This window comes from Haliotis cracherodii, unplaced genomic scaffold (assembly GCF_022045235.1).
Source record: "Haliotis cracherodii isolate W230 unplaced genomic scaffold, xgHalCrac1.p SCAF_19, whole genome shotgun sequence".
NCBI classification, from domain to species: domain Eukaryota; kingdom Metazoa; phylum Mollusca; class Gastropoda; order Lepetellida; family Haliotidae; genus Haliotis; species Haliotis cracherodii.
This window is the reverse complement of record NW_027266274.1, coordinates 19,426,571-19,451,414: the sequence shown is the minus strand read 5'-3', so window position 1 is coordinate 19,451,414 and position 24,844 is coordinate 19,426,571. Positions and strand designations below refer to the sequence as shown.

General features: G+C 40.6%; 1 protein-coding gene across 1 annotated transcript; it reads right to left on the bottom strand.

Moving 5' to 3' along the window:
* Positions 1 to 569: 569 nt before the first annotated feature.
* Positions 570 to 24,844, bottom strand: LOC139466844 (E3 ubiquitin-protein ligase SIAH1-like). Its single transcript, XM_071248565.1, has 7 exons — positions 24,760 to 24,844; positions 20,745 to 20,814; positions 19,283 to 19,438; positions 15,697 to 15,829; positions 14,948 to 15,054; positions 13,511 to 13,703; positions 570 to 11,112 (listed from the first exon to the last, which is right to left on the bottom strand). The coding sequence occupies exons 2-7, from the start codon at positions 20,797 to 20,799 to the stop codon at positions 10,929 to 10,931; spliced, it is 828 nt and encodes a 275-aa protein (XP_071104666.1). The 5' UTR covers positions 20,800 to 20,814; positions 24,760 to 24,844; the 3' UTR covers positions 570 to 10,928.

Here is a 24,844-nt window from a genome sequence, read left to right as displayed (position 1 = left end):
AATATTCCAGCTGTACATGACAGCAGCCTGTAAAATAGACTGCCTCTGTGGTCTAGAGGTAGAGCGTTCCCCTGGAGAGCAGGGTTGGTTGGTTTGTTGTTTAACGCTGCACTCAGCAATATTCCAGCTCTATGACGGCAGTCTGTAAATAATCGAGTCTGGACCAGACAATCCAGTGATTAATATCAAGCATCAATCCTCGCAATTGGGATCGATGACATGCATCAACCAAGTCAGCAAGCCTGACCACCCGATCCCGTTAGTCGCCTTTTACGACAAGCATGGTCACCTTTTACGGCAAGCATGGGTTGCTGAAAACCTATACTACCCCGGAATCTTCACTGGTCTTTACGACTAAGCGCACATCTCTTTCAAATATAACATTAAAAAGACTCATATAAAACCAACTTCAAACATGTTGGTCTCTGAAGCCTTACACATACCTCCAGTAAGAGCTTCTTAAAATACACATTTAACCGCTCAGTTGGTCCAGCGCAGTGCTTTCATAAAACTCATTCATCCAAACACAAACGCAAAACATAAATTGAAAACCAACCAGTACCACCAGTTCATGTCGTTTTATTGCATAGCTAACATATTTACAGCTAAGCTTATTCTAGCTATCTACAACCGAATGCTTGATCATTCCTGTATCAAAACAGAATAATTTATGTCAATACACTGTCTTAGACAAAATAGCCTCTGTACAATAAATCTCTATGTAACATGGCACAGTGAGGGCATTAAACCACAACTCCCCCCAGTTCTAGCAGCAACAACCAATTCAGTATTTCTCATTCCTTCTTCTGAAATAAAGACCTGAAAAGATGCATTCATGTTCTTCCAAATTCTAAATGCCTAACAAAGACCATGTGTATGACATCTATCCCCAGTGGCAGTAAGAGGAATATGCCTACCAGATGTCAAGTGACATACCTGTTTTTGTATTATACTACTCAAAAGAAGTTAAGACCCACTGTTTCTTTCATATTATAGTGAATATGTCATGGTGGATTAAAAAGTAATCTGAAAGAATCATGTGGTCCTTAACTTCTTTAGAGTGGTATATGTACCTGTAGCATAAAAACTGACTTAATGAATATTTCTCAGTGAGTTCGGATAACAGTTTTTCAGGCCAGGGAGATGTCTCAACTCACAATACCAACAATAAAATATAATAATTTCTTCTCAGGAAATTACGAGAAACAAGTACTGAGTCTGTTGAGGCAGCCACCTGGTGATTGGAGCCACCTCACAAAGTAGACGGACATCTTATTTGTACAAAAACTCTCCACAGAAATCTGCACTGCAGCTAGATGAACACCACCAGTCAGCCCCTCCCATGTGTGAGTAGTGAGTTGAGTGGTGAGTTGAGTGGTGAGTTGATGGGGCTCTAGGTTACAGAGGTTAGCAAGTCCGGAGCAGGCAAACCATTGCAGCCTTTGTTACAGGCCATCCATACACGGGTGTGATGACAGTAAACACGAATGGGCCCATCTGCACAAAGTGACCTTAGCCATAATTGCTGAAAACCTAACTTACAGCACAAGGCTCCATTTTACAAAACGAGTGTAGCACTACAACTGCCTTGAGCCCCCTACCTAAAGATTGACATACGACTGTTGTAGTATTAGGATTGTAGTGATGGAGGGCCCTGTTTCACAAAGCAGTCATAGGCCACGACTGTTTTATTCAAAGGCCTGCAGTTGGGCACAAACAAGTTTAAGAGGTGTGTTTTGTTGGACATGAATTATTACAAACAAATCCTAAGAAAACATTTGCTCTCTGTGACCTAGTTCACAAAGTAATCTTTGCACTATGACACTTATAAATTCTAATCTTACATTCTAACACCAGTCATACCACCAAGCTCACTTCCATGTCACAAACCTCTCAGCTTTAGGACTAAGGTCAGTCGTATTCGATAGTCAAAACATTCTAATAACAGTCATAGCATCATCAATATTGCATCAACTTCGGAACTTAATCACAAACTTACGTACACGAGTCAGTTTAACTGCTATACTTAACAGAAACTGATGAACAATGTAGCAATTCAATAGCTCGATCAACTCCGAGCACAAACCACCTTCAGTTGTAACACAAAAAGCAGTCAGTACCAGTCATAATTCCTATACTTACACAAACACCATCTTATGACAGTCGTAGCGCAAAGATCACTTTGTGAAACAGGACCAAGACAACAACTGAAAGATCTTCCTTTGTGGTCACCATTGGTTATAACATACAGCATCATGGCCTGGGTCCATATTCACAAAGCAATTCCAGAACTTCAGCAATCGCAATTAAAATATCTTAACAGACATACAAGAGTTATAAAACTAAGATCGCTTTGTGAACACGGACCTTCATTAACAAGCACTTGCCAATCAGTACCTACAATCTGTCCGTGGTGATCGGTGAGGGTAAAATGGCATCATGGGTGGGGCTGACAAGTTGCAGCAGTTATATGGATCACAGTGGAATCACCATAATGGGAGGAAAACTTCACACAACCGGGCGGGTGTCATTACATCGATGAACTGATGGATGATTAAAATATACTACTCAAAAGAAGTTAAGGACCACCCAAGTCTTTCACATGATGAAAAGTAATCTGACGTGCCATGTTAAGGACCATCCAATTTTTGTCATGTTAAATGTACTAAAGCTAATCTGTCATGCCAGGAATTCCATGTAGGAATTGATTGGTCCTTAACTTCTTTCGAGAAGTATAACTGAAACTGACTAATGCGATGTGTTTAGACAGGCAGTTGCACAGGGCTACTGATCTCTCTTCGATATGGGACTTTTCCTGACTTATGCTTCCACAGTTCTAAGCTGATTAGTAAGAGTAACAAGGGCACCTGTTGTGTCAGCTATCATATCATAACACTCAGCTCATGAATTACTGTACATCATAGCATCATATAAGACTTTTAAACAAATAAGTTTAGAGTGAGTGAGTATGGTTTTATGCCGCTGTTAGCCATATTCCAGCAATGTCACGGCGGGTGACACCAGAAATGGGCTTCACACATTGTACCCATGTTGGGAATTGAACCCAGGTCTTCAGCGTGATAAGCGAACGCTTTAACCACTAGGTAACCCCACCGCGCCAATATGTTTGGAAAAATTAGAAAAGTTATAGCATTAGCATCTTTGAAATGATAAAAGAGAAAGTTTCTAAAGAAGGGGTGCCTTAAATGTAAGTCTCCTGAGTTTCTGGCAGACGATCTGACCCATCTTTAAACTTAATCCCTGTGTGAAACACTGACTAAATATTAGTAGTGGTACAATACACCAATGCATCGGTGGATTGCAATTTTTCACTTCTCGATACACAGTATCGAACACGGTCACAAACAAAGTAAAAAGTATCGATTCTTACCATAAATGTTTTCTTGAATAACACCTAACACTAATTATTAGTGAAAATGAGTAGTGAAAACGTAAATAATTTCATTCATTGTGCCATACCTGACACTTTCAACTGTCAATCATTAGTGTGACAGGTATTTGGCAATCCTGTCTATGAAAAAGATGGCTTACGCACCACAGATAAGTGCACATGCAAGTTTCGCGATACGTATCGGATCGTGAGCAAGGTATCGTGATGCGTATCGGATTGCACAGCTGGTGTATCGTCCCAGCCCTACTGAATATGTTGCCATGATGGTCAATTCTCTGTCAGCCTTTACACCACGTCCTCCGCGACCAGCTGTGCCTACTGCTCCAGTCTGTTCGACTACAACAATTAGGCTCACAACACGGTCACAATCCTGACTCTCAGGAGTTGGGTGTAATGTCATGCCTGGCGACATCCACGGCACAGGAATGTGGCTGATAAATTCAGGATTATAATCAGGACCAACAGGATCTGACCTCTCGACCACGGACCCTGGCATGATTAAGAGTGGCCAAGACCTCTTGGTCAGCCATGAAGCGGTGTTAACAAATCCTAATTACAGAGTACAGTTTCCATAGATCAATGTCTTCTTATCATAATACATTCACAATCAGCCTAGACCATGTAAGACTCTAGTCCTATGGATTATTTATGCTAAAGGTCAATCTATGGCAAGCTTTGCCATGTGAAGTTGGCTTGTCAAATAGCAGATGTATGAGTGAGTGAGTATGGTTTTAAGCTGCCTTTAGCAATATTCCAGCAATATCACAGTGGGGGGCAGTAGGCTTCACATATTGTACCCATGTGTGGAATTGACTCTGTGACTTCGCCGTGACGAGTGAAGGCTTTAGTTGTTGGATTCTATAACACTCCACTCAGCAATATTCCAGCTATAAGATGGAGGTCTGTATATAATCAAGTCTGGACCAGGCAATCCAGTGATTCATGATCATTGATCAATACAAATGGGTTAGGCTGACATGCATCAACCAAGGCAGTAAGCCTGACCACCCAATACCAATACAACCACCCTCTTATGACAAGCATGGGCTGCTGAATTTTACCTTTTTAAAAGTGGAACTGTTAATGACAACTAATGTGAAGGTCAGACAGTCAAATATTTCCCCAATATGATCATCACGTTATTGAAAGACACAAATGAACAAGGTAAAAGAACATCCAGCACGTCATGTTGGCTCCAAAGAGCGATAAACACGAACAGCATCTAAATGAACCAATAATGGACATGAAGTTGAAAATATTCAATGTTATTTTCCATGAATGTAAAATGATTTCATTACAATAATATCCTTCCCTTTCAAATTAAAAACAAATAGAAAATGAATCTCAACTGTAATAAACAGATAATTGCAAACAATTGTTACATTGTCCATGACAGCAATTAATAATTATGACCATATTAGACAGGAGTAGGATATATAGCCATGCATACAACAAGAAATGGATGGTTATAATGGAGGGTCGCTCAACATTTTCTTCGTTTTTTTGTCTAGTTGTTCCAGGAACACTAAAAGAGTTGTGTCTTAATTTTAGAGTTCATTAAGAGCATATTTAAAGATTTCTAAAAGTAATATATCACCATCAATGCTTCTGTGAGGATCATGTTGTAGATGGGGTATATGTAATAGCACAGACAAAGGTTTCGACAGGCAGGTTATCGTATGCGAGTGTCGTACCTGTTACAATGACACCAGCTTGTAGTAATTAGATAGTAACTGAATCAAAAACATAAAGAATTTCTACCAAAGTGTGAGGAATGAAGTGTTACTACTTCTGTGCACATATTAGTGTGTCCTTGACTGCTGGATATACAAGTTATCTACCAGTACATTGTCCAGGGCTGAAACCCACCATATCCATCAGGCCACTCTAACAGGTGGCGTGTATATAGGGTTACCGACGTTGTTAGCTGTTGAACAGCAGTGTGATGTACAGGGTGAGTGAGTGGCTTGGGTTTGATGCTGCTTTTCGCAAAACTGAAGAAACAGGGTGGAGATGATAAGAGACTACCTCTTGGGAGGCAACCTAGGCATTGCTCATGGCAAGCTAACACTCTATCAAGTATCCACTAGACAATTAAAATTGAAACAAAATTGCAAAGAAAGAATTCAAGATTTTTTTACTCCTTTGAATGTAACAAAACAATTCTCATCAACTTTTCACACACATTCTCAAAATCATTACATCACGTTTTCATGATAACAGTAATGACCTGAATCGGCCTGCTCCCATCTAATCAGTCAGGGTGAATATTCTACAGGTGGATCATGAAGCAGGGACCATACAACCAAGGTGATATATAATGTCAAACAAAATCCTCCTAGCTAGTAAATTACAGCAACACAAAAAAGCTTAAATCCAAGGATGCAAGAGGATGAAGGCTTGATGACATGCAGATATAAGTGAAGGGACACAATAAAGTAGTTCAGTGAACCCCCATTGTTTCAGTGAGTCCACCGTAGAACCATGTACAGCCAGAACAATTAATGCTTTCATTTTACAGACAAGTCCACTGGAAATTAAATTTAAACAAAATAACAATGCTAATTTCTAAAATAACCTCTTTTCAGAAAATTTCAGGCATGCTGCTATTTTAGTGAGAATGAGATCAGGAAAATCTGTTCCAGAAGAAAACTAAACTTGTCTGGCCTTGCACAGCGATGGTTCTGGACAGAGAAGACCGTGACCTGGCATCGCTTGCTGTTGGTGGGGTGGAACGACACACTAGGAAGTACAGCTCTACACCACTTTTAGCAATATTCCAGCACCTCACAGTGGGGACCCCAGAAATGGGCTTCACACACTGTACCAGGATTCAAACCCAGAATCTGGTGTCCCCAAGGGATGCAACTCCACATAGCAAACTGTGGCGCCTTGGACAACTGGGCCACCTGTGAATCTCATAAACCAAGCAAGATGGTAGCATACTTCAGACATATAAAAAAACTTGAAGCATTCAAGTATATCCTGAATAAAGTCCTACTTTTCCAACCCGTGTATTATCTGAATACATTTAAACAGAACTGAATTATAGGCAATAAAAAGAAGATATCATAGGGGTAATGCTATTTTTCGCGACATTATCATGTGCAGAAGCCCGAGGTCTTCCATTAACTGCCTGACGAAGGAGCTACCTTTATTATAGCTAAAATGGATGGAATTTGTTATTAAATAAAATTTAACAACAATATCGGTCTTGAAACATTAACTGCAATCAACAAGAATGTCACTGACCCACTTTCACAAATATGGAAGCGTCATAGAACAAACCAGATGACATCACTATTGAACGTGATGTCACCTATCCCATCCCTATGACGTCACCTAACAACAGGCGTGATAATGGCCCGTCGTCCAGCAATATGAGGGCATTATCAAGTTACAGAGGCCCGCTCATTTATGATAAAATGCAGACAGTTTAATGATAATTCTATCCATTTTAGCTACAATACTGTACAAAATATATGTATTTCACATCATGTCATTGGTAATTGAATGTAAACTATCTGTGCTGGTATGCTCAAGGCTCCAGCTGATATGGAAATGTTATTCACAGATTGACAATTGATATGGTCTGCAGTGTCTGTCTGGTAATAGAAAGCAGACAACTTGTGAAGAAGAAACATTTTAATGAGCATTACTCTAACTCTTGGACAAAGTAACATTAGTTTACTAAAAGAAGGGGAAGGTTCCCCTCATGACCATGCAATCTGCTAGTTCAATGCCTGGAGCAGTGAAAACCTAACCTTTACAAAACATTGGTATCATAACTCTCATCAAAACATTTTTCAAAATATTTCCTTTTTAACTTGAGTGAAGAGAGTTTTACGCCACTTTTAAGGAATATGGATCTTCATCTACAAGTTTGGCACTTTACTGGTTGGCTGGTGGGCCAATATCAGAGTGAGTGAGTGAATGAGTGGTTTAATGCTGCTATATCACAGCATCATGCCTTACAGTCCATACATTTTACCAAGGCTGAAATCAAACCCAGGTCTTCAGAAATGACAAGCCATTTTAACAGTGGGCCATACCACCCACCTAAATTCTTTCCAAGTAGTTATTCATTTTTGGTAAGTCCTTTCATCAGTATTTTTTAGTTGGCATCTATGAAACTTGTCAGAAAATAAGCTAGTGTCCCTTGTGTTTGTGGGACAACATTCTGACCTGATAGTTATGTGGAGCTCAAGGTAATGGCGGGACGTTTGCAGCATCAACTTTATTAAAAATGTACTTTGTAGCAAATTCTTTTTTTTAAATGTAAGAATGTAAGACCTAATTACATGATGTTGGAGATAAAGTTGTGTTTGTCAACATCATTCAGTTGCGTAGAGGAGTTCTTGCTGTACATTCTTCTACACGAGGGCATTAGCAACCACTGACTTATCAGAATATTTCCACTGAAGACAGTGACTATCCATGTTTACTCTACAAAACACTATCCTCTGACTCATCACACATGCTACTCAACATCTGATACAGAAACTCAGCTACTCCATACTGTAACAAAGCCAAGAGAAAACATTTTACGAAAGAATAAAGTTAAAAATAAATGCATCAGTTTTATAGCAATATTGAATACTGTTCAAGTGACAATGTCTCCAAGAACCTTCAGTCTAACCCTGGAAAGAATGTCCCTATAAAGTGCTGAGTGGTATACACATTAAGGTAGAAATGTAACAAGATTTGAACTTGCTTAAACTTTTCATACCTCTCTTTTCCAGCTCACTTCTGCAAACCAACTGTTATATTTTATACTGTCTATAAAACACTGGTTCTCGTGAACTGGACATCAGTGCTATTTATGCATCAATCACTTAATCACAGCTAGTATATAGGTCACAGGTCAATGACAACCATCCAAGTTTTAATCAGGAAATATATTAGGAAACTGCAATGCATGCTGGGATAGCCACCTGGTACAGTCATGTACCCAATAGCAACATATGCTTGTCCATAGACAACAGACGTAATACCTTTTGCAAGATATAATCCCTTAAAAAATATGTCTCTTTCACCGTCTTAAATTAAAGTATTATACAAAGAGATGGTTTTGTATCTGTCCATCCTTTAAAACACTGCTTAGTTTCCGCATAATTCTACACAGGGAGATGTTGTCGACAGAACACACTGATAGTGACCCAGTACCGTCTGTGCTCCATACATTTAGGAATTGCATGACAAAATTAAATATAGTATTTGAACTTTCCAGCCTAAGGCCAGACATGTATGTTTATTTTTGTGGGCTACAGATTTTTGGCCCCAAAATTCAGGATGTAGGCAGAAAAACATATCACCATTTTCTAATATGTTTCTTATTTCCTCAATGTGTTAAGTAGTTAACAAAAAAGTGGGAGTGGTTGTCATAGGGAAAGAATCAAGTTTAGGGTAACCTCCCTTCCCTTCCATTCCAGACCAAAATCCGTCACAATATTCGTTGTTTTGAAGGTTAACGATAAATTTTCAACAGATTTTCATTATAGCATTTCAAAGTTTTTAATCATATGGAGTATGAGTTGTAGATGGAATAACCAAAAAATGCTTTTCATTTTTTCATTTATTTTCACATTTCAATTTTGGGGAGTTGGCAGATTTGGAAACCAAGCTTAAAAAAAAGTCTGGCCTTTAAAAGATCATGACACCTTCCCACAAAGTAACTTACTGCTAAAGCAAGAGTAATCTTCTACTTCAGCACAGACCTACAGCAGTCATAGCTCTGAGATAATGTGTGGAACAGGGTCAAGATTTGTGTCCATGAAGCTAACAATAACCCCATCTTAAAAACTCAATGCAGATCCAATATAAGATTAAAGCAAGCACGGTGAATATTCCAATTACAGTATGCAACTGGTTTCCCTTCTGGAATAACATGGTCCTAGTTTCTGGGGGTGTAACGATAGGGTGACACATCTCCATACTATGCCGTGGTCAAGACGCTCACTTCAAGGCAGATACAACACCGTGAATGTGTTTAGTTTGTACAGCCACATCCCACAAGGCTATGTCCTCAAACATGAATACATCTCAATGATCATTAATACACCATCATGGTGTATCGTGATATGTATTCTGTTGGAACTCTTATCATGATAAGTACAATCTCATTCAAATCAGTTCTTAGTCCTCACTACGGCTAAGCAATGATCTGAGGACATCCCTGACATCCATGTCAGAATGACCTTTCATCCGACCAATCAGAGCGTCGCTTACCAGATCATGAAATTGACAATCGGTATGTGGTTTCTGATCGTGCATAATCAAAAGATTTAACTAGGGGTATTTCGAACGACAGTTATAACTGAATCCATACAATCTAGGCCATGTATTAACCATTCCAGAATGTTCGTTTGTTCCGTTTTAAAGTTTTTAATTTTTAGTTTAGAATTTGTCAAAATATGTTTCAAATCATAGTTGCCAGTTTGAAACTAGTGCCATAAAGCACGAAAAAGCTGCCTTCTGATTGGCTAATGTCGACTTCTTGTCAGTCATTCCATTGGTCGATCAAAATTTGCGCAAGTTGGTCTGACGTGACCCGTAATGGGATGTCCTCAGATCTTTGTTTAGCGGTAGCGAGAACTAAGATCTGATCTTTATGAGATTGTGATATGTTCAGCATCACAGCCTTGCTCCACCACACTCTTGGTCCTGCAACTGTCCTATCTTTACCCACTCTAACTCAAAGTGGCAAATACACAACATACATGTTCCTGGTAACCTGGTACTGACCTCTTAACCTTGCAACCAACAATGGTTTTCCGTGGCTCACCACACAATCCTACCACACAAATAACAGTAAACATATAACAGGGCTAGCAATGATAAAAGTTCTCGGACAGGCTAGTGGACAAAATGAATTGCAAGCTCCCGATTAAGCTTCCTTTAACTGAATTAGAAGAACCATTTTTCAATTTTGTAGGTATCTAGAGATTCAGGATGGTTTTACGCTGCCCTTAGCAATATTCATTTACATCGAGAAAGGGGACACAAGAAAAGGATTTAATACATTGTACTCAAGTAAGGAATCAAACCCAGGCCTTTGGCATGATGAGCTAATACTTAAACCACTAGCCTAACCCACCACCCTTAGTTACCTAGTAGCCTAGGTAAGGATAAGATTTATGGACCTGGTCCAGCTGGTAACATGACAAAATTGTGTTTGTCGAAACCCTGAATGAGATTTTTTATTCACGTCTCCCTCCTCAGTCATAAATATCAAGGAGATTAATCAGTCCATACCAACAGTTTTCCCAGGGCTGTTGCATGTTACTTCGGCCAGGATCTGGTTGTGGAACTGGTCACTTTATCGTTACCCCCGCACTCTATTTCTCTCTCCCCTCCCCATGAGAGCCAGGGTTATTTTGAGGTATATGCACCCACCGATGATGTGATCAGCCGGTCAACTGCACCGTCCGTGGACGTCTAGATCAAATGTACAATATAATCTTACAAGTCTATGTACAACGATGATATCAAACAGTAGTGTCTTCAGCAGATCCCTTTATCTTTCACAGACGGATATTGTAACATTAATTCCAAGGTTGCCATGATCTGCGAACAGTTGTGCGATGTTGGTGTCAAACACCAGGCAGTCACTGCTCATGATTGCTGACTGGATGCCGTCGTGAATGCTTCGTGGAGTTGCCTCCCATGTCAGACGTCTCCGATGACCATTTAGTTCTAGTCTGCAAAACATTCAAACATATTAGTTTTTTAGATGTTGACTCTAGCACACATATGAAAGAAGTGCGGTTTTCCCACTTTAAGGGAGTGCAGATGCACTGGGCACTGTTATCAGCACTGAGGTTTGTTTGTTGTTTACTGACGCACTCAACAATATGTCAGCTACGTGTAAATAATGGAGTCTGGACCAGACAAATCAGTGATTGACATGATGAGCAGCAATCTATGCAATTGGGATACGATGACATGCTTCAGCCAAGTCACCAGACAGTGAAGATAACTTCTGTTGCAAATCTAAGGATTTTTTTATAGTCTGACGACAGTCAAGATACAGGATTATGGCAATAATTTAATAGAGAAAGGACAGGGTTCATGCGTATTGTGTAATGTGTTATGTGTAAATGTTGAGAATGGACGCAGAAAAAGAATAACGTACAATAATATTCAATTGACCTACAGCGCATCAAGAGCAGTCATGGGTGTCTGTCATTTCAACGATGAAACATGACCTTAGTCTACATGATTATTGATTCATTTCAGACTCTAAAGAAATTATCAAAATGTACAGTACACTACACCATTTTAATAGGACCCTAATATTGCCTGCAAGGACCCTTAAAATTACTTACAGATGCTCTATTGGGGAAATGTCAGGGGGCCAGTCTAATTCCATTCACAATAACCAATTCAGTTTGCCCGTCATGTGTGATTTCGCCACACACCATGACACTAACGCCCCCACACCAATCAGGGTCAAGAATTGTTGCCCTGATATACCTCTCACCGCTATGTCGCCAACAACATTTTCTGCCATCTGCCATCGGAGGCAAAATGTTGATTCCTCTGTAAACATGGCGCACAGCCCATCACAGGTTACCATATGCTTAGCATTTAGGGTCACACCCTTCACATGAAGCCTGGCTTCCTATGGAATTCTCTATTTAAATCTACTGCATAGTACAATTAATGTCATGAGACGATCTTGTCTAGGTGTCGTTTTTAAGCCCTGCCACGCCAGGTCTCATTGCAACCCAACCCGTTCTAAAAAAAACTTCTTTTTTATTTGCCAAATAATCGGATAATTTGGTATAGTGACGTCCCCTCCTCTATCGTACTAACAATCAGCCATTTTGTCTGTTCTTTGAGATGGCATCATAAATGTGTGCTCAATTCTGTTTTCACTTTCACTTTTGTTTCTGTGTGCACGTGCATCACGTGCTGTTCATGAATCATGTGAAATTTCATTGTGGTTAAATGTTGTGTTCAGATGCAATGCCACAGTATTGTAAATATAGCTACATTCAAATCATTAATTCACCTTTATTTTGTCAGTAGCATATTTTAGGTTTAACAGTTTTGATCAATCTCCCCTCTTACAACAAGCTACAGATTGCTGGGTACCCATTCTACTAGCGGTGAAACGATACAGCAAGGTCCCAATACGCATATTTACGTCAAATCTCATGGAAACTTGTTGACAATAAATTTTTCAGAGCAGGTTCAAAAGGAAAAGCTAGCTGTAGGCATATGTTCGGAAGGGCTATTTTTAGTAGCAAACTTGAAATTCTAATACCGTATTCGACGTAATAAGCGCCCGGCTCTAATAAGCGCCCACGCCGATATTTGCTAATATATTGGCTAGTGAACAATCCCAATTAGCACCCCTTCCGATTGATCAATGTACACAAGACCTATTTATTCGTGTATAATACGCACTAGTGTGTAAAAAGCACCCTCAATTATGGGCAATTAAATTCTGGAAAAATATATCTGTCGCAAAGAAACATTTCAGGCTGTCAGCATAAACCCCGAAATTTATCTTTCAACTCTGTTTTTTCTCCAAAATAATAAACTAATAAGAGGTCCCTATTTCTAATTTTGAGAGTGCCCTTGGCGCTTATTACATCGAATACGGTAACTGGTGCTATATCTGACAAGACAAAAACGCCAGGGGTCATTAAATGAGTAGTAAGTAATTTATTTTAGCAAGTGTACCTTCTTGTATCGATACAAAGAAAAACATATCACCGATTTATCCGTTTCACCCCTACAATCTACCCCATGTCCCAAACTCATCGGTTCAAATTATCATTCCATTTGAAGTCACTTGGGTTCCTGTTATTATTGGCAAAGTTTACATAAGTGACAAGTTGTAATGAAATTATGAATTTCAGAAATGAGCAACGAATTCTTGTGATAGAAAAGGTGTTGTGACAATAAAGGGATGGGCCATAGCAACATCAAAAGAACACATGCACTATATCATGGTATGAGATCGCAATTCATAAATCATTATTGCAATATATCGTGGTATGGATCGTAATTCATGAATCATTATTGCAACATGTGGTTCGGATAGCAATTCATGAATCATTATTGCAATATGAAATCATGACATACCTGTATGCAAAGTTTTCAGCTTGTTTCCGTGTTCCTATTAACTGTACAATGGCATAAAACATCTGTAATCCATCATATTTTTCTTGTTTTTCCAGCACTAGCATAAAGTTCTGACCAAAGCATGACTGCATCATCACCCAGTCTACTGCCCCGGGCAGGTTGATGTCTGTAGCCAGGAACACAATATCTTCACCTGCAACAAACACAGCATGCGTCAGCTGGTCATATTTGGCTGCCAAAAACTACATTACATGGTTCCTAATTTGAGAATATGCGGACTCATCGTGCCCTGTGGTGTTCTGACTTACCTGGAGTGGGATTTACTGACTCACCCCATCTTAGGGTGCACTGACTCACCCTGTGGTGTGGTGCACTGACCCTCCATGTAGCATGATGTACTGACTGTATTGTGATGTACTGATTGCAGTTTGGTGTAGTGACTGTAGTGGGGTGCACTGACTCACCCTGTGGTGTGGTGTACTGACTCACCCTGTAGTGTGGTGTACTGACTCACCCTTTACTGTAGTGTGCTGACTCACCCTGTAGTGTGGTGTACTGACTTACCCTGTAGTGTGGTGTACTGACTTACCCTGTAGTGTGGTGTACTGACTCACCCTGTAGTGTGGTGTACTGACTCACCCTGTAGTGTGGTGTACTGACTCACCCTTTACTGTAGTGTGCTGACTCACCCTGTAGTGTGGTGTACTGACTCACCCTGTAGTGTGGTGTACTGACTTACCCTGTAGTGTGGTGTACTGACTCACCCTGTGGTGTGGTGTAGTGACTCACCCTGTAGTGTGGTGTAGTGACTCACCCTGTGGTGTGGTGTAGTGACTCACCCTGTGGTGTGGTGTACTGACTCACCCTGTGGTGTGGTGTACTGACACCCTGTGGTGTGGTGTAGTGACTCACCCTGTAGTGTGGTGTAGTGACTCACCCTGTAGTGTGGTGTAGTGACTCACCCTGTGGTGTGGTGTACTGACTCACCCTGTGGTGTGGTGTAGTGACTCACCCTGTAGTGTGGTGTAGTGACTCACCCTGTAGTGTGGTGTAGTGACTCACCCTGTGGTGTGGTGTACTGACTCACCCTGTGGTGTGGTGTACTGACTCACCCTGTGGTGTGGTGTAGTGACTCACCCTGTAGTGTGGTGTAGTGACTCACCCTGTAGTGTGGTGTAGTGACTCACCCTGTAGTGTGGTGTACTGACTCACCCCGTGGTGTGGTGTACTGACTCACCCCGTGGTGTGGTGTACAGACTCACCCTGTGGTGTGGTGTAGTGACTCAACCTGTAGTGTGGTGTAGTGACTCACCCTGTAGTGTGGTGTACTGACTCACCCTGTGGTGTGGTGTACTGACTCACCCTGTAGTGTGGTGTACTGACTCACCCTGTAGTGTGGTGTACTGACTCACCCTGTGGTGTGGTGTACTGACTCACCCTGTAGTGTGGTTATACTCTTATGAGACTGCATGAGGTGAGGCATCACATTCTCCAGGGATCCCTGCCACTTGCACGATGCTCCAGGACACGGACAGGTGTATGGCCTGAATCAACAACAACATGCTCACTACAACACAGCACTGGCTAACACTGGTGTTGGCAGTGAAGGCGTCAAGGGGTAATTGAGGTTTGCTCCAATATTGGAGTCCTGGGACACATTCAGTCTTATCCTTTTACCTGACGGTCTATGACAAGGACCCCATGAATATCATGCTTTATCTCGAACACCGCCAGTAACATTTGAAACTGCCACAATCGTTTTTCTTTTTTTCATATTGTGCTACTGCACTTCCCAGTATAATCACAGTGGCTGTAATCACGAGAACCTGTGGGTAAGAATTTAGGTCCCCAGCAACCTATGAATGTCAAAAGTGGATCAGGAGGTCAGGCTTGCTGACTTGGCTGGTGTACGTCATCGTATTGCAATTGCATAGAATGATGTTCGTGATGTCTATTACAGGATTGTGTGGTTCTCACATGATTATTTCCAGGCTGCCATAGAATAGCTGGAATATTGCTGAGTGTGGCATGAAACAACAAACAACAAGATCATAAGCACTGTGTGCGGAGTACCGACAATGACCAAGAATCCTTATAGAGATAACCACAGCACTTGAACATCCCCATTACCTGAATGTTTAGGACAAAAACACTTAAGAACCTAACGCTGTTTGTTTGTGACTGACCTGAATTCACAAGTTTCTTCATGGTCTGTCTTTTCTGTATGTAACAACGTCATCAAACAGCCATTGTTGGAATACTTGCAGGGGAAATTCACTGTAGCTGCAACCTTCTCCATGGCTAGGTTCCTGATGTTTCCTGGGAATACAGAGTGAGTGAGTGACATGGGTTTAACACCACCTTGACCAGTATGTAAAGTGACATTGAGTAGCTATATGCTGGTGTTCAGCCCCTAATAAAAATAAAAATTAAAATTAAAATAAAAATAATTTGCCATAATCCATGCCCGAGAGCATGCTCAAAGGGCTACATTATTACCCAGGTCAAAAGACCAGAGTGCACCCGATTTTCATTCTCAGCTCCCTAGGGAATATACAACCCAAGCTTCCTGTGAGGCGCTATGAGGGTAACAGCCACATTACCATCTAATCCTACTGGGTAGTCTCTCAATGCTGGGTGAACGGAGGCACATTTTGAACACTTGGCTAAGGAGATACTACATGTGCAAGCAATGCAAATTGTAGACAAATACCACTTTGGTGACATCTACCTCCAAGGTTATAGGGCTGACACAGCAAGGATCATATCTGGTCGAATTCTGGAGTCAAGGTGAGGTGAAAAGCATTTAACGCCACGTTCAAGATTCTTGCACTTGTATACAGATTTGCACATACGTGTGTGTAGCCACTTCTACTAGTCCCAACTAAAGCAGGTTTATTAGTGCTAGCCCACTGAGATACCATGCCACAGTTTAACATGAATATCCCACTCGGACACAGTACATTGACTCCGAGCGGACCAGTGCTTGTTTTATCCCTTTAATGCTGAGAGCCAGGCAGGATAACAAGTACCATTTTTTTGGTATGATGTAGCTGAGGATCGAACCACTGAGTGTCCGCTCTCCAGGTGGACACTCTATCCACTAGACCATGGAGGTGGTCATTTGTGTCTCCAGGTGGACACTCTATCCACTAGACCTTGGAGGTGGTCATTTGTGTCTCCAGGTGGACACTATCCACTAGACCATGGAGGTGGTCATTTGTGTCTCCAGGTGGACACTATCCACTAGACCTTGGAGGTGGTCATTTGTGTCTCCAGGTGGACACTCTATCCACTAGACCTTGGAGGTGGTCATTTGTGTCTCCAGGTGGACACTCTATCCACTAGACCATGGAGGTGGTCATTTGTGTCTCCAGGTGGACACTCTATCCACTAGACCATGGAGGTGGTCATTTGTGTCTCCAGGTGGACGCTCTATCCACTAGACCTTGGAGGTGGTCATTTGTGTCTCCAGGTGGACACTCTATCCACTAGACCATGGAGGTGGTCATTTGTGTCTCCAGGTGGACGCTCTATCCATTAGACCATGGAGGTGGTCATTTGTGTCTCCAGGTGGACACTCTATCCACTAGACCATGGAGGTGGTCATTTGTGTCTCCAGGTGGACACTCTATCCACTAGACCATGGAGGTGGTCATTTGTGTCTCGAAGTGGACACTCTATCCACTAGACCTTGGAGGTGGTCATTTGTGTCTCCAGGTGGACACTCTATCCACTAGACCTTGGAGGTGGTCATCTGTGTCTCCAGGTGGACACTCTATCCTCTAGACCATGGAGGTGGTCATTTGTGTCTCCAGGTGGACACTCTATCCACTAGACCATGGAGGTGGTCATTTGTGTCTCCAGGTGGACACTCTATCCACTAGACCTTGGAGGTGGTCATTTGTGTCTCCAGGTGGACACTCTATCCACTAGACCATGGAGGTGGTCATTTGTGTCTCCAGGTGGACACTCTATCCACAAGACCATGGAGGTGGTCATCTGTGTCTCCAGGTGGACACTATTCACTAGACCTTGGAGGTGGTCATTTGTGTCTCCAGGTGGACACTCTATCCACTAGACCTTGGAGGTGGTCATTTGTGTCTCCAGGTGGCCACTCTGTCCTCTAGACCATGGAGGTGGTCATTTGTGTCTCCAGGTGGACACTCTTTTTTCTAGACCTTGGAGGTGGTCATTTGTGTCTCCAGGGGGACACTCTTTCCACTAGACCATGGAGGTGGTCATCTGTGTCTCCAGGTGGACACTCTATCCACTAGACCTTGGAGGTGGTCATTTGTGTCTCCAGGTGGACACTCTATCCACTAGACCATGGAGGTGGTCATTTGTGTCTCCAGGTGGACACTCTTTTCTCTAGACCTTGGAGGTGGTCATTTGTGTCTCCAGGTGGACACTCTATCCACTAGACCATGGAGGTGGTCATTTGTGTCTCCAGGTGGACACTCTATCCTCTAGACCATGGAGGTGGTCATTTGTGTCTCCAGGTGGACACTCTATCCTCTAGACCATGGAGGTGGTCATTTGTGTCTCCAGGTGGACACTCTATCCACTATACCATGGAGGTGGTCATTTGTGTCTCCAGGTGGACACTCTATCCACTAGACCATGAAGGTGGTCATTTTAGATTCATACCAATGAATAGTACATTCTGTTTGTGTTACATTTGTCTAGGAATGCCACGGTGCAAACATTAAGACAACTTTGCTTAAAGTACCACTTGGATATGCAGTTAATACATATATCATCCCAGCTATTATGTATCAGATGTATACACCACCATTGAGTGAGTAGCTAACAGATAAGTCCATGTTTTCCTGGTTAAATATCATAATGTATAACCTCCTCATTCACCTGCCATATTATCATGCTTATCAGTCACACAAAATATAGATAAATGTACAATCAATTAATTTATCAGTTGACTGAACTGACATCATTCCTCTGCAGCAGCAAGGGGGATATATTATGTACTGCTCCTTATTTGAAGCAAAGCACATTCAACAAAACATAATACACATCTAACAAAGAAAAAGCTATACTATCTGCATAGGTTTAAAGTATTCTATAAATATCTAGTTCTAATAAAGCCATATTGATTACAAGACCAAAAGATTCTCAATTGGAACTAAGGATATCCCAGATAGGGTCATCATGAGTGGTAACTTTAAAAGTAACTGACCACCATTTTCAACTTAATAAGCGCCCATGGGGATATTTGCTATATTGACTAATCCCAATTAGCACCCCTTCCGATTGATCAATGTAGACAAGACATATATTTGTGCATCATACGCACTTGTGTATTATATGCATCCTTAATTATTGGCAATTAAATTCTAGAAAATAAATTTGCCATACATACTACGCACATAGTTTTTTTTGTATCATTTCAGGCTGTCAGCATAAACCACGAAATTTACGATCTTTCAACTCTGTTTTCTCTCACCAAAATTATAATCTAATAAGAGCCCCCTATTTCGAATTTTGAGTGCGTCCTAGGTGCTTATTACATCAAATACGGTAAAAGTTTTTCCCTATTTGCCTGGCCTTGCACTTGGTTTAAGATCCTAGATAAATCTCTGACCATACATCGGTAGAAGCTAACATTTTCAGTCCACTAGTCCTCATAATGATAACATAAAGCAAAACCCTTAAAAATGGCAAATTTCAACTAGTCCTTGTGATACCTAAACTATTGGGCAGTTTGGCAAGGACTACAGGACCAGTGCAAATTTCTACCGCTGACAAACTCACCAAGAGGTCCTCGGCATGTTGGACAAGAAGCCAGTTTCTGACGACACGTCTGGCACACGATATGACCACTTTGACATTGCATGATGGGAGGAAGTGCATAGTCGAAGCAGACAGGGCATTCGAAGTAGCTGGCGAGGTCGTTATTGTTGGCATTTACTGAAAGTAAGAGAGGTTGAAGATAAGCGGAGGAAATAAGAGAGGATATCCACAATGGTACCAAAATGAGCAATGGTTGTACTTTTAACAGTGATGAGACAGTACTCAGACATTTTCAAAAGGAGAAATACTAATGATGTTCTTCATGTCCAATGCTTATCATTTAGGGAAACAATTCAGTGACTCCAGCCCATCATAGCAGGGGTCGAGTGAGCAGGTGGGTGGGTGGGGGTGGCTGGTGGGGGTGGCTGGTGGGGGTGGGGGCGGGGGGGGAGTTTAGTTAACTCAAAGAGAGACATATGTTGATCATCTTGGAAGCCAAGATTTAATCTCAGAGTGCAGGATAAGGAGTTTCAGGGGGAGGAGTTCTAAAATTTTCAGAGCCCCGCTCGGTGGTTAGACGAATCTCAGGTACGGCCACTTTTCAGCTAACACCATTTAGTTGTATGCCAGTTAGTTTGGAGAAGGGCCAGTAACTTTTAGAAGGAGTAAGACCTGCTGGCTACATACGAATTTGTTGTTAAATATACCCGTGTTGTCATAGCAACAGATGTAAGGGCTGAAGCATGTGGCATGATCGTTAATTGTTCTCGCTGGTGACCAAAACAAAGCTTAGATATTATAAATGGCTTTAAGTGTATCAAAACACGAGACATTTAGATGACATTCCTGGCCATATTTCTTTAAGTAACAGTGGAAGAGTGGGAGGTTCAGGGGGACACAGGTTCAGTAGTGAGAAGAGTTCTCATGTCCAGTTTGGTTTAATTAAGAGTGAGCAAGCAGTGAATTGTCAACATCCCTTACTTCTGAAAATACAACATGGTCCATCTTCCCGAGGCAAGGGAGTTAACAGACTGAAAAAAGTCCAGTTTCCACCTTTGCAGAACTAGGCAGGAATTTCGGAGTTACAATTTGCCTAGACTAACGAGTCTATGCATAATCTAATCGAAATCGCGTGACAAACTTGAAATCCAGTCTGTAAACAACATGGATTTCAATAGGAGGGACATAGAAGGGACTTAACTCATAACTGCCACTGGTGGCACTATGATTGATCCACAAAATTCTAGCCAAGTTTTAATCAAGGAAGGAAACTGGACTTTTATAGTCATTTAATGCCCTTGCCTCAGAAGATGAACACTGTCATACACATAACTAGACTGATTTAAATAAGGGTGAGCTTGGTGATGAAGCGAGTGTGTTATGCTTAAGCTGCTTGACAAGTTGAACAACATTTTTGTCCACTGAATCATGATCATCAGATCCTGGGACTTGACGCGTCATGATGTCCTAAGATTGGACTCACATGGCGGGGCGAGTCCACGTCCTTTCCCTCCGGACGTAGGCTGCCTGTTCATCATCAGGGTTTCTGCGATCTGCAAACAATCAGTCCTAGGTCAGCACAATAACAAACTTCAAGACATGCATGGGAGGAAATAACAGTCCCAACCAAATTCAAGTAATATAAACAGATTTGTAGATCATGCTTAGAGAATGTATATCCTTATGATCAGGTGGTTCATTTATCTTACAATATTACATTACCAGCAAAACAAACAAAGTAAACTTCAAAGAAACACAACCATAATAACTTCTAACAAACAAATTTCATAAACAACCAGCGATTGTCTCCAAGTTTATACCCTAGAAATAACATGGCCACTATGGCTTGCATGTGTCAGCCTTGGGGCTCCATGCTCTGCATCATATTTTGATAATTTTGTATTGACTGTTACATTTTACATCACATTTGCTTTGGGATATTTTGCAAATGCAAAATTACTAATAAATAGGATACATACTTGTTAATCGAATGACAGTATAGATCCATGGTATTGTATTCTTATTGTCTTTAGTATACAGTACACTTCACATGCATGATGTCTCATACTAAACTGTATATACCGGTACATCATCAGTGTGTGATAAACATGTTCATCAGCCAAGAGTTTTCTAGTAAGCCTTCAACTGTTCACAAGTATTTCTTTCACTATTTTGTACAATATAAGAAAGCATTATATATCAGAACCAGAATCAACCACACTAACAAATAATCAGAATACCAAAGACAGAGCAGCTCACCCTTGGCGTCAATGTGTTGTTCAAAACGAGAGTGATGAACTTTCACACACAATAAACTGATTGAACAGAAGATGAATAATGATATAAGTGTTATTAGATCATGTAGACTGACTTCTGCACAAATGAAAGTTTTAATATTATAAATACAAGATGCCATTTAGCATGTTTAGAATTTGTTAAAAAGAAAAGCTAAACTAAACATTAACCCACATCCGATTTCATTAAAGGTGAGGTGAGGTGAAATTGGGTTTCACGTCGCATCCAAGATTATTGCACTTATAAAGCGATGTGCATGCACGAGTGTGTGTGTGTGTGGCTGCTTGTACTGGTACCACGTTCAAGATTCTTGCACTTGTATACAGATTTGCACACACGTGTGTGTGGCCACTTGTACTAATCCCAACTAAAGCAAGTTTATTAGTGCTAGCTCACTGAAATACCATGTCGCAGTTTAACATGAATACCCCACTCGGACACAGTATACTGACTCCGAGCCATCCAGTCCTTGTATTAGCCCCTAAATGCCGAGCGCCAGACAGGGTAACAACAAGTACCATCTTTAAACGTCTTTAGGAATGAGGCAGCTGGGGATTGAACCCCGGACCTGCTGCTCTCCGGGCTGACACCCTACCACTAGACCACGGAGGCGGTTGATTTCATTAAAACAATATGTCAGAAGTAAAATATGTAAGATGTACTGAAAAAAAGTTAAGCATACAGTCGGTATTCTTCGAAAAATAGAAGCATATATAAATTGAAAACCCAATTTTGTTGCCATGGTTGTAGGCAGGGACATATTGAACATGTGCTGGTTTGTTTTCAATGCAGTGCTAATCTTGGCTAACTGATGGCTGATGGATGACTGACATGAACCCAAGGCCAAACCTCACACTGACGATGTCAAGATGAGCTCAAAACAGAAACCAATTGACATCATGAAGAAGCACTACAAAGCAAAATAGCAAATAATTATGGTACAACGAAATATTGATGGGAAAGAGAAGTGCAGTAATGTACAAATGCTTTCATATTAATCATGATTACTTGATAATCATGACAACACCCACAGCATACAGCCTAGATACAGCAACTTTGTAGACAGTATTCACAATGTGCATCACATGATAGACAGTGCAGAAACACCACAAGATTTACTTCCACCTTCACACGGCATGGCAGACAAAGCCAGCATTTAGAAACTAAGGCCTGATATTCGTTAAACATGGTATCTATTTAAGCCTCATAAAAGAATAATTCTATGTTTGCTTAAGTCATGCATGGATTAATAATGCTAATGACAGCATGAATATATGAAAATCAAATTCAAATTATTTACTGCTGCTTCAGATTTTCAAAATGTTACTAGTACCCCTTCAACACAAATCGACCTATGATGGTTAACAAACCTGTTAAATATCAAGGTTGGTATTTTGGTATGGTTATACATAGTGCAGATACAATACAACTTGTGGATACAACTTTATGCATTAAGATACAACTTTTGGATAACTCAAAAGGAGGTAAAATATTACAGAAGTATGTGATATTTACTAGTAAAGGATCATAAGTGTTTGACATTTATAGATATCAAGCAGTAGTTTGAATACTTTTCGTTCAGATTTTAAGTTAAGTTTAAAGCTTCTTTACATAGTTTTTTAGTTATTTCATGCTTGTTAATTGACTAATAATCAACTTTACATTTCTTTCAATAATTAGCAATGATTAGATTACAGCAGTTCTAATTCTTTAAGTGACATTTAGAAGTTGTAAGGATGAACAAGGGAGAGAGTTCTATGGATATACAACTTCTTTATTAAACAGTTATAGTATCTACACTGATATGTTGCATTCATGTTTTAATAAATAAGTTGTATATCCATAGAACTATCTCCCTTGTTCAGGAATTTTGTAAAAAGACAGAACCTCCCATGTCACATTCAGCATCAACTTATTATTCTAGCTCCATATCCTGAAGATAATGCCTTAATCATCATAAAATAGATCATGATTTTTTTTACTTCTCGATACAAGTATTGATCACACTCACACAATAAGTATAAAATATCCATTCTTACTTTAAAAGTGTCCTTTAATAACTGTTACACCAAACACGAATTAGTAGGGAAGATTAGTGGTGAAAATGAAAATATTTTCATCCATTGTGCAATACTTGACACACCCAGCAGGAAATTATCAGAGTGCCAGGTATTTGGCCATTTTGTCTATGAAAAGATGGTTACCCACCAGAGATAAGAGCTCATGCTGGTATCGTGATATGTATCGGATCGCACAGTTGGTGTATCGTCCCAGCCCTATATTTTACCATATCTATGATATCAGAACCTGTCCACACATCTTCCCTAGTAGTCACGGTAGTAGGATTATTCTCTCTTATCACAAGCCAAGAGGCGTGACAGCAAAACATTATTTTGACTTTGTAAAATACGGTCCCCAGAGGTATTATATGGGATCAAACATCCAAAACAACACAGATGTATGAACTCCTGCCATGGAGCAAGAAGAAGTCTGCACTTACAATTTCTCAGACCAGCAGAAGTGTAGAGGTAACATATAATACCTTACCTTCAATTTCCTATCAGGAGACTTCATTACACATGCATGTAGATTGAAAAGGATTAAGAAAATTGTTATGTCATAATGATTATGACACAGACTATAATAAGGAACTGATAAGGTAAGTTATTCTCACGTAGATCATATTGATCTCAAACTACTTTCTGTCGATCACAACACCGATACAACTATCACCTCCTTTTCTACACCAAACGTATCACTGACAGATATACTATATGTGTGTACAGGAAGATTAAAAAGAAATGTGAAATAATTGATCAGATCTGAATAAAATCATATTCGCTAATCACAAATGAGTCACGAAAACATAGTTCAGGAATATAGGATGCTAGGTTTTCCTATTGACACTTTGTTTACCTTTGCTTTACAACGCAATACTATCGCCTGTAAATGTATCAGCTGAGCTGCATATTGGAGAATATCTGTCAATATCATCAGATAAGATGCCAAGTTCGATTGATGTAAACACAATGCTCTCCTAAATATCTGAGCTTGCTCAACGAAAACATTGGAACGGGAACATGGCGGCAGAATTGCTCACTTGTCACGGCCTTTGGCGCATTAACATCGTGATGGCTAGAATATATTTAAGTATTTTCTGATTACAAAATCACTGAATAACATAGCTGCAATACTTGACCCACCGTGGCCTCCACTATGATGGTTTAGGTGGACAATTTTGACAGACGAATAAAGGGTCAGTGTTCCCCTGAATCTGTACAATACGTC